Source organism: Callionymus lyra, chromosome 15 (assembly GCF_982586985.1).
Source record: "Callionymus lyra chromosome 15, fCalLyr1.hap1.1, whole genome shotgun sequence".
Classification (NCBI taxonomy): Eukaryota; Metazoa; Chordata; class Actinopteri; order Syngnathiformes; family Callionymidae; genus Callionymus; species Callionymus lyra.
The window spans coordinates 10,367,958-10,377,505 of NC_141832.1; the positions used below are offsets into that span (position 1 = coordinate 10,367,958).

General features: G+C 37.9%; 3 protein-coding genes across 3 annotated transcripts; 2 read left to right on the plus strand and 1 right to left on the minus strand.

The window, feature by feature from the left end:
* The first annotated feature begins 11 nt into the window (after window positions 1–11).
* Window positions 12–2,456, plus strand: rnf151 (ring finger protein 151). The gene is made up of 4 exons (XM_087809449.1): window positions 12–65; window positions 1,501–1,670; window positions 1,746–1,842; window positions 1,900–2,456. Exons 1-4 carry the CDS (start codon window positions 63–65, stop codon window positions 2,380–2,382), a joined length of 753 nt encoding a protein of 250 aa, XP_087665575.1. The 5' UTR covers window positions 12–62; the 3' UTR covers window positions 2,383–2,456.
* Window positions 2,457–3,218: 762 nt separating this feature from the next.
* rps2 (ribosomal protein S2) lies at window positions 3,219–5,392 on the plus strand. The gene is made up of 6 exons (XM_087809512.1): window positions 3,219–3,394; window positions 3,486–3,575; window positions 4,505–4,612; window positions 4,685–5,018; window positions 5,098–5,189; window positions 5,263–5,392. Exons 1-6 carry the CDS (start codon window positions 3,260–3,262, stop codon window positions 5,344–5,346), a joined length of 843 nt encoding a protein of 280 aa, XP_087665638.1. The 5' UTR covers window positions 3,219–3,259; the 3' UTR covers window positions 5,347–5,392.
* Window positions 5,393–6,053: 661 nt separating this feature from the next.
* ndufb10 (NADH:ubiquinone oxidoreductase subunit B10) lies at window positions 6,054–8,141 on the minus strand. The gene is made up of 4 exons (XM_087809058.1): window positions 7,947–8,141; window positions 7,584–7,722; window positions 6,266–6,405; window positions 6,054–6,189 (listed from the first exon to the last, which is right to left on the minus strand). The coding sequence occupies exons 1-4, from the start codon at window positions 8,092–8,094 to the stop codon at window positions 6,101–6,103; spliced, it is 516 nt and encodes a 171-aa protein (XP_087665184.1). The 5' UTR covers window positions 8,095–8,141; the 3' UTR covers window positions 6,054–6,100.
* Window positions 8,142–9,548: the final 1,407 nt, after the last annotated feature.

Below are 9,548 nucleotides of genomic sequence, written 5' to 3' on the forward strand. Positions count from 1 at the left end.
GTGTGTCGGGTGTGTAACATGAACTGATACACAGCGAGCGGGGATGATACACGCAGAAGGACATGGTGAGTAAAATATATCTTATCATTTGTTAAACTAGATTTTATTAACAATTTATCTATATTTTTCATGTCCCTAAACTTGCCAAAAGTACAACTAATACTTTCAATACGTTTCCAATTACGTTTCTGTTTTTTTATTTTATTTTTTTTAATTCGATTAAATCAATCTTTTTGCATTTATATCCAAAACTATATACGTTTAACAAGGTTACCTTTATTAAGCATTTTCGATTTTGTTTCCCCTCTACTTTGTTTATTCATGTGATCAGTCACGTGACCTTCCAGAACGCATCTCCATTGTCATCTACTGGCTTTTTGTTCACCGCAGCGTGGAGGTCTGGAAGCTGTTGCAAAAGACTAAAACATTTAAATACGTTTTTTAAAGTAACTTTTATGGTCATTTTACTATCTAAATGGTGAATAAGTGAAACATTTCTTGAATTATTATAACCACCACTTCTAGTTATGGATTATGATTGTTATTATTATTATTATTATTCCACCGCTCTTTTCTGCCCAAAGTCAGAATATTTATTTTAAAAAAGAATTAACAAATGACTGTTATAACTCCTTCCCTCCACTTGCACTTAGACGTTTCTATTTGTTCAGGCTTTTTCTTGATTTTCTGGAACTCCTGTTGTTTTATCAGTTTTATCTTGATCTCTAAAGTATATACTTTATTGAATATTGTTTTGATGGTTTAAGCGCTTTGTGACCCTGGTCTGGAAAAGCGCTATACAAATAAAAATTACTTATACTTACTTTACTACTGCTTATAGTTTTTTTTATTTTTGTACTACTACTTATAGTGCCATATTGTGTTATTATTGATATTATGGTATGTTATTATATATAATTTTTCCCATGTATGTATAAACTTGTAGTTATGTTAAAAAAAAAAAAAAATCTTGTTTCTTCTGATTACCTCTATCCTCTTCTTTTTATTATTTGTATTATTATTATTATTGCAATTATTATTATTATTGTTATTACAGTATGTTATTTTATATACTTTCCCCCCTGTATGTATAAACTTATATGTATTTATGTTAAACATTTTTTTTATTTCATTTTTTCCCAGTTAACTTCTATCCTCTTCTTGTTCTTGTTCTTGTTCTTCTTCTTATTATTGTTATAATCAGACTCTGAAACTTTTATATTATAAGTTATACATTTATCAGAGATTTTTTTACTTTGTTTTCACCAAGTGAACAAGTCTTTAATTTAAATATACCTTAAATTCCAACGTAAATATAATGAATTTAATCAATTAAAAATATAGTGTAACTGTGCTTTAAGTTTAATTATTGCATATTTATATTATATTTGGATTACCCTAAAAAATACAACAGTTAATATGTATTTATGGTTTTTAACTCCAAATAATTGTTTATTTACATGTGGTCCGTATTGGTTCACCTCTCATTTTCTCACCCAGACTGAACCAGATATGTCGTCTCAAAGCGGAGGACACGACGTGGATCAGTTCGTGGACCCGCCGGACTACGACGTCATCTGCACCATATGCAGGGGGGTCCTCAGGTGTCCGGTGAGGGCCACTTGCCACCACATATTTTGCAAAAAATGCATTTTACAATGGCTCAAGAGGTGAGTGACCCAAACAATCATCACGTAAAGAAAGGTAAACACCGTGTTACGAACCATGTTGTTCCTCCTCGTCAGACGTGAGACCTGCCCCTGCTGCAGGACGCAACTCAACCCCAGCTTCATCTTCGTCATGTTCAAACTCAGCAAAGCCATCGGCCGTATGAAGATAAAGGTGATAAAATTCATAGTTCAGTTCCAGGATAGGAATCATTGTGATTGTGGTCCACAGTGTAAGAACGAGATCCGTGGTTGTGCCGAGACCTTCCCCCTCTCCGAGCAGTACTGCCACAGCCTGAGTTGCCTCTACGAGCTCATCCCCTGTCCTCACCAGGGCTGCCGTGCACAGCTCCTGCGCAGGGATCTGGACACGCACTCGCGCCACTGCGAGCACTGGCGCCAGCCCTGTCCGATGGGCTGCGGCGCCGTCCTGACCCATAAGAACAAGGCCCAACACAACTGCTACAAGCAGCTGAGACAGGAGTACGAGGCGAGGCAGAGGAACCAGAGAGCCATAGCCTGCACGCTGCAGAAGAAGATGAAGAAGATGCAGAGCACCATGACCAACATGAGGAGGCAGATCTTGCTCATCTGCGAGAGTCTGGAGGTGATGGATGACCCCCAAGAGGAAGAGGAAGAGGAGGAGGATTTAGGGGAGAACAGCGGGACCTCCTCTTCCAGGACCCTATTGCGCAACAACAACAGCACTTCTTAATGGAAGAACAACTGGTTGCAAATGTGTATAATATCTGTATATTCTCATTTATTTAAGTATTTGTTTACAAAATGTGTAGGTTTGACAATGGAGTGGACTTTAAACAATATATTGACGTTAAATATAACTTTGTAATAATAAAACATGTTTTGACCATGATGAAACAGCATTATATTGTTTTTATTTACTAGGTATGTGTCCAAACTTGAAACAATTAGCTATATATGATTATATTTTAAAGATGTTATTCTCATATTTACATATTATTTAGCTGTAGTGTAGTCTCATATTCAAGATATAAGCTTATAAATAGATATATTCTACACATCCTGAGGACTTATTTAAACGGTTTATTTTTTTAATTATTTAACTTAATTTTCATTCATTTTATTATATTTTGTTTTAATCATCCAATTTAATTTATTTTCACTCCATTATTTTTACTGTGAATTCTTATCACGATAAGAAAAAATACTTTTGTTTCCTCAATTTCCTGCACTGCAGAGCGGAAGCAGACCTTCCTGGAAATATCGCGATACTTCAAATACATAAATGTCAGCGGAACCAGATCTCGGTCTTCTTCCTGTTTAAACGATCGCGTAAGTCTCAATGGCGTCTTGTTGTCTTGTGTTAAATCCATTCACATCTCATCCATCCATGTCTTAAACGCCCCATATTTCGGCCAAATATAATCGGACAACGTCCTCGTAAAGACGGTTGATAAATTTCGTACATCGATGTTAGACTTTTATAGTTAAAGCATGAATGTGTAAGATGTGTTTCGCCACCAAACATGGCGGCCATTCTCCCGTTTGTTGCTGACGGATGAACATGTTTTATTAGTAGTTAACGAGTTGTGTTTTGTTTTTTGCAGCAAATGGCGGACAACGCCGGTGATAGAGGAGGTTTCCGTGGAGGTTTTGGTGCCGGTGGTCGCGGCAGGGGTCGTGGACGCGGCAGAGGCCGTGGTAGAGGCCGCGGTGCTCGTGGAGGAAAGTCCGAGGACAAGGAAGTGAGTTCCCTCGTATTATCACCGGGTGGAAATGAATGAAAACTGTCAAGAGTTCCGTGTCGCGTCTAACCTCGTGGTCTTGTTGTCTCAGTGGGTTCCTGTCACCAAGCTGGGTCGCCTGGTCAAGGACATGAAGATCAAGTCTCTGGAGGAGATCTACCTGTACTCTCTGCCCATCAAGGTGACTATAGATTCAAAAATACTCTTTAAATTAAACATTCAGTGTAGTTTAAAATATCTTGGAGATGCTTTGTATCGTTTAAAGGTCTTAATATCGCCAATTTTAAAAGGATAAAAGGCATTATATACTTGAATCTAATGCGGCCTGAATTGGAAATAAAGATGTTTAAAACATGTTTTCAAATCTCTTGACAAAACAATTTGTTGGTTTTAAAGCTTTGACTATTTGGTTAAGTTTATTTGAACATTTCAAATAAAGAGTTCAAGACATTTCATGTGTTCACATGGCTTTACCGCTCAGTGTTAGAACCATACTTGTTACTTCGTAGTCTTCTGTTCCATTTGCCGGTTTTAAACTTATTGGTGTAATCTTTACGTCAAATCTTCAGTGCGGCAAATATTTTCTTGAATTATACTTTAAAGATGCTCGTGTAGGTATGAATAGTGAGCCATTTTCCCCACTATTACAAGGTTCCAGTGTATCCTTAAAAGGTATGTATTTAATCCAATAAAAAAGGCTTTAATTGGCATTAAAACTTTAAATATCAGTTTAAAATGTTAACATAAAATTGGTTCGATTTTTAAGTTTATTTCAAATCTTATTACTTATTTTTAAAATGAATATAGATGTATATTATACCAGGAAAAGCAGAACTAACATAAGTGAATTGGTTGACACTTAGAAAATGTAAATTTTAATAACTATTGTCTGTATCATAGTTTTCCTCATGGCTAAAAGTACTTTGTGCAGGATTTTTTTTCCCAACCTACCCAAACTTTTTTTTAAATGTGTTTGTTGTAGAGTCTGTATTAAATTGAATTTCAAATGGTATCAAATTGTTGAATTCAACTTTAATTGACTAATGTTGATGCTAACAGTTTCTACTGTGAGAACTTGCTCTGAAATTGTTTTGTTTTTTGCACATGTAGGAGTCTGAGATCATCGACTTCTTCCTGGGCTCTGCTCTGAAGGATGAGGTTCTGAAGATCATGCCCGTCCAGAAGCAGACCAGAGCTGGTCAGCGCACCAGGTTCAAGGTAAGACTTGCTCACTTGAATTTGTTTTAGTTCTGGTTAAAGCTAGGAGTCTAATGGTGGTTCTCTCCTCAGGCCTTTGTTGCCATCGGCGACTACAACGGTCACGTGGGTCTGGGCGTGAAGTGCTCCAAGGAGGTGGCCACCGCCATCCGTGGCGCCATCATCCTGGCCAAGCTGTCCATCGTGCCCGTCAGACGAGGCTACTGGGGTAACAAAATCGGCAAACCCCACACCGTGCCCTGCAAGGTGACCGGCCGCTGCGGCTCCGTCCTGGTGAGGCTGATCCCCGCTCCCCGCGGTACCGGCATCGTGTCGGCGCCGGTTCCCAAGAAGCTGCTCATGATGGCCGGAATCGACGATTGCTACACGTCGGCCCGAGGCTGCACGGCCACGCTTGGCAACTTTGGTAAGATTCTGATTTAGAACATGTTCTCCTGGGTCATTAAAGAGTTCCTAGAGTCTAACATCCCTCCCTCACTCTTCAGCCAAGGCCACCTTTGACGCCATCTGCAAGACCTACAGCTACTTGACCCCTGACCTCTGGAAGGAGACGGTCTTCACCAAGTCTCCATACCAGGTCGGTGTCTTGTCGTACATTCGTTAACATGCGTTTTGAAAATGTCTTTGTATTAATTCTGAATTCTTCTCAGGAATTCACCGACCATCTGGCCAAGACTCAGACCAAGGTGTCCGTGCAGAGAGGAGTTCCAGCTGTGCCCGCGGCTTCCTCCTAAACATTTTGTAATGTTGAACCAGTGAAATAAAAGGCTGTGGAAACAATTTGAACTTTTTTTTTTTAATATTTACTCAGCAGATGACACTTGACACGGGTTATTGTGAAATTAAGAGGTGTAGAATCATTTAAAAATGGGGCCTTGATTGGCACTAATGTTTTGACTCAAATTTCCTAGTTAGTTTAAAATCTTAATGTTTTATTGCTGATCTAAGAAACATGAAGGCTGCAGTAAAGACTTAAAGATTATCTTTGTGGTTCTAATGTTCATATTGGAAAAGGTGTAACTTGCGCAAATTTGCTGTCAACCATTTCTTGGATGAAATTGGCTCCAGATTTTAATGCCAATTTCGGTTTCAAATGGTTTGTCTTGAGCTGTAGGAACCTTGTGACTTTGAAGACTTACTAAAACTGATTAAACCTTCAGTAGCCAAACAAATTGAGGGTTTATTGAAAAGCAGTTTCATTTCAGTTTTCATAACTATTGCATCAAATGCTCCAGTCAATTGAAGGAAGATCTTGTAATGTTTCTTTAGACTTGGATTGTATCATGTTTTACAATGAAAAATTGCTGTGGCTAATTGGAAAACAATTTCCTGAGGGATCAATGAAGTTCTACCTAAAGTACAAGTAAAGCAAAAACTACCAAATTAAGCACAAAGCTATAATAAACCCCTGCATGTGTGGAAAATGATTCAACAAATGTAGTTTAGTTAACACTTTAATATACAATTATTACTTAGGACAGATTTGTTTTAAACAGTCTGCGCCTGCTCCTCCATCATCCTTTGTTTCTGCTTCATGAGACATCTGCGAGCAGTGGGTTGAGCACCAAGGTCTCCGTCTACAAGAGACGTCATAAGTACATTTGAAACCTCTTCAATCGACCATAATGCACAATGCAAAGTTCTGGTACTTACAGCAAATCTGGTAGTTCCTTGACACGTCTTCGAATTGCTTCAGCTCTTTAGTACAGTTCTGGTCGGCGCTCTCTCCCTCTCGGAAACGACAGGCCTGGAGTCGCGACTGGACGATCGACAGGATCTCCCGGTTCACGCGTCTACGGAAAATATAGATTCAGAATTTCACTTCTACGTAGAACCTATGAAACCTTCGACAAGTTACTTCTGGAAATACTAAAAAAAATGAGAAAGACCTTATTCTGGTAATAAATCATTGTGATACTAAATGTTATGGCGTTTGATTCAACGCTAAAAACTGTGGCTTTTTCTTTCATTTAAAAAGCAGCACTTAAATAAAGCAGTAAACCAAAAATATAAATCATCATTATTTTTAATACTTAACATTTGTCCCAACCTTAAATTTTATTCTTTATAAACACATTACTTGTTAGTTGTTGTGCCCAAATTAAGTGTTATATTTGGACATAAAACATTTTTTTAAATAAGACTTTCTACCTCATTTCCAGTAGGTGGTTTATATTTTATATTACTCTACAAAAAGTAGGGGTGTGTAATGACAAAATACAAGGACGACGATACTATAAATTGCAATACCGTAGTAACAAGTATAGATGTGTAGTATTGTCGAGTACTTGACTCTGGTGTTGCAGAGTTTACAGACCACATGACTCTTGACGAAGTCGCAACTGCTTTCATTTCTTTTAACAACAAACTGTATCCTCTCATCCTCAGTCATCACCGGAATCACAGGATTTCATTGTTCCTCAAGCCGCGGAGGAAGCAATTACTTCTGCCGTCTAGTGGCAAGAAGTTTCATTTAAACACGAACAAGAACAAAAATCGTCAAATTGGGGGTTTCTACTTGTTGCAGACCAGATAACTCTTGAGAATGTAGAAACTGCTTGAATTTGTTTTTTTTAAACCAAAATATATCAAAATACTCAGTCTGAAAGCTGCTGAAGTCGCCTGTATCCTCTCGTCCTCAGTCATTACTGGGATCTTGTGGGATTTCAATGTTTATTTATTTGCCTGCTGCCATCTAGCAGTTAAATTGACCCACACTCGTTTTTTCAATCCAATAGTTTTATTATAAACCATAAACTAACTATAATAATACAATATGATCTGAAAGCAAAATATATATATATATATTTAAAAAATGATAAAGTACTGCTTAATATCGATATCGACGATGCTTATTTGGTTAAAATGCATATTTCTGTACAAATAACAGGTGAGGAAATGCATGTTTTAAATAAAATAGGTGGTACTACTGTATATTCAAGTGAATTCCCATCTCTGGATCTGAACTTACTGGTCTCTCCTCCACTGCATCTCTGCCTCGTAGTAGCAGACATAGTCGCCCTCCACGCACTCGGTCAGGTAGGGAACACGTCGGAACTTCTGGTGGTAGTAGACCAGCCCGTTGTTGCCTTTGACGCTTTCGATGGCACCTGAAGAAGAGCAGGACAGGTTCCTTCAGCTGCACAAGGACATCATGTTGCAATGCTAACACCGGCCTTAAACACACGCATTCACTTATTTATCAAACACAATCTTACAATAAAACATCCCCTCATTTAAAAATAATAATAATAATCCTGAAATGACATTTATACATTAACTAGAAATACATCAAGCTAGCATTTGTTATGCTAGCTCCGTTAGCTTGTGCTACCTCGCAGTGTGGAGATCGGCAGGTCAATGGAGTAATAGAAGAGCTTAGAAAGAATAATAGCAGGATTCGGCAGAACGGTCTTCGTCTCTAAGACCGGGGTCTTCGTGGGGGGTATGGGGTACGCGTCCTTCTCGAAGTCTTTGGACATGTTTGCCCTCTTTTCGTGCTCGACCTCGACAGATCTCCTTTACGGGACACGCATGCGCAGTAGGCATGGCGGAAACGGAGATCGTTATAATACCTTAAAATAAATAATGTATACTTTTTACTTATATTGTGTGTGTGTGATATTTTTATTATAATTAAGAATTTCCCCCAAATAATAAAAATATATGATTTTTAAAACGAAGCAAAGTCAGACGACTAAAGGTCATAATGCAATTCAATGTTTATTCAGCAGGGGGCGGTATAATCAAAACTGAAACTTGCAAACCAAAGAAGTGTTAGGTGAATATTTTAGTGTCTGATACACAAATAATACACTTAATACACTTAATTTCACTGATAAGATCAAGGATGGGCAATTGAATTTCCTCAGGGGGGCACGTTATCTACTATGACTCGTGTGAGGGTCCATGAAAAAAAAAGAGAGAACCGAAGAACCAATAAAGTTTTACCTTACCTTACCTTATATTATTGAAAAAGTTTTTTTTTTTTTAAATACATGCTCAATATTCAAAGGTAATAATGTGAGGAGCGAGAAATATTCAACAAAAAGGACAAATAAAATAGGAGAAAAAGTTCTATACAAAATACTTAAGCAAGTGTTATTTATAGTTAATACAATAAAACAATGTGTATTGTCTGGTAAAGATTGTTTTGTTTGTTCACTTTGTGTTTATTTTTCTTTGACTCACATTGACAGATGTTAAACCTCAATAAAACTCAAATAAAAACCCAACTCTACTGACTCGCATGTCTCAAATGTTAAAGTCGTCTGAAATCTGGGCGAACGAGAGGCTACGAGAGTCCAGATTATGACGTAATAATGGCTTCACTCCTTTCTCCAGCCAGCTGTAATCCCGGCTTGCTTTGTTCATACAACGAGTCCCTTGGAGGTGGAGACTTCCGGGATTGACGACGCGCGGTGACAAACCTCCACGTTTGACCAATCACAGCAGCGTGGTTTGTGGTTACGGTCAACAAGATTTAATCTCTAGAAAAGTGTTTTCAGTTAATAATAGTAATAAATAAAAAAATGTATACCGTATTTTCCGGACTATAAGTCGCAGTTTTTTTCATAGTTTGGCCGGGGGTGCGACTTATACTCTGGAGCGATTTATGTGTGAAATTATGAACACATTATTACCGGTATATCATTTCACATGTTATTTCCACACTAAACCGCAAGAGGGCGCTCTAGGCCTGTGTTAATTTATACTATATACATCTATAATTTCGACGTAGAAGAGGAAGCGCCGCATCTTCTACCTCCGGAGTTAGCGGAGTTGTTTAAAAGTGACACAGAGGATGAAGATTTCATTGGATTTTTAGTTATTTGGAGTTAAACGGATGGTTTGGTAAACTTCTTAGCATGTTATTTAAGCTATAGTTATCTGAATAACTCTTAATATGTTATGTTAACATACCAGGTTCTCAGTT

Coding starts and splice junctions, on each gene's coding strand:
- rps2 (XM_087809512.1), top strand. CDS start 3,260: ATGGCGGACAACGCCGGTGATAGAGGAGGTTTCCGTGGAGGTTTTGGT. Junction 3,395..3,485: donor GAAAGTCCGAGGACAAGGAA/GTGAGTTCCCTC, acceptor TTGTTGTCTCAG/TGGGTTCCTGTCACCAAGCT. Junction 3,576..4,504: donor TGTACTCTCTGCCCATCAAG/GTGACTATAGAT, acceptor TTGCACATGTAG/GAGTCTGAGATCATCGACTT.
- rnf151 (XM_087809449.1), top strand. Junction 1,671..1,745: donor ATTTTACAATGGCTCAAGAG/GTGAGTGACCCA, acceptor CCTCCTCGTCAG/ACGTGAGACCTGCCCCTGCT. Junction 1,843..1,899: donor TCGGCCGTATGAAGATAAAG/GTGATAAAATTC, acceptor TGTGGTCCACAG/TGTAAGAACGAGATCCGTGG.
- ndufb10 (XM_087809058.1), bottom strand. CDS start 8,094: ATGTCCAAAGACTTCGAGAAGGACGCGTACCCCATACCCCCCACGAAG. Junction 7,723..7,946: donor GCCGATCTCCACACTGCGAG/GTAGCACAAGCT, acceptor GCTCTTCTTCAG/GTGCCATCGAAAGCGTCAAA. Junction 6,406..7,583: donor ATGCAGTGGAGGAGAGACCA/GTAAGTTCAGAT, acceptor TATTTTCCGTAG/ACGCGTGAACCGGGAGATCC.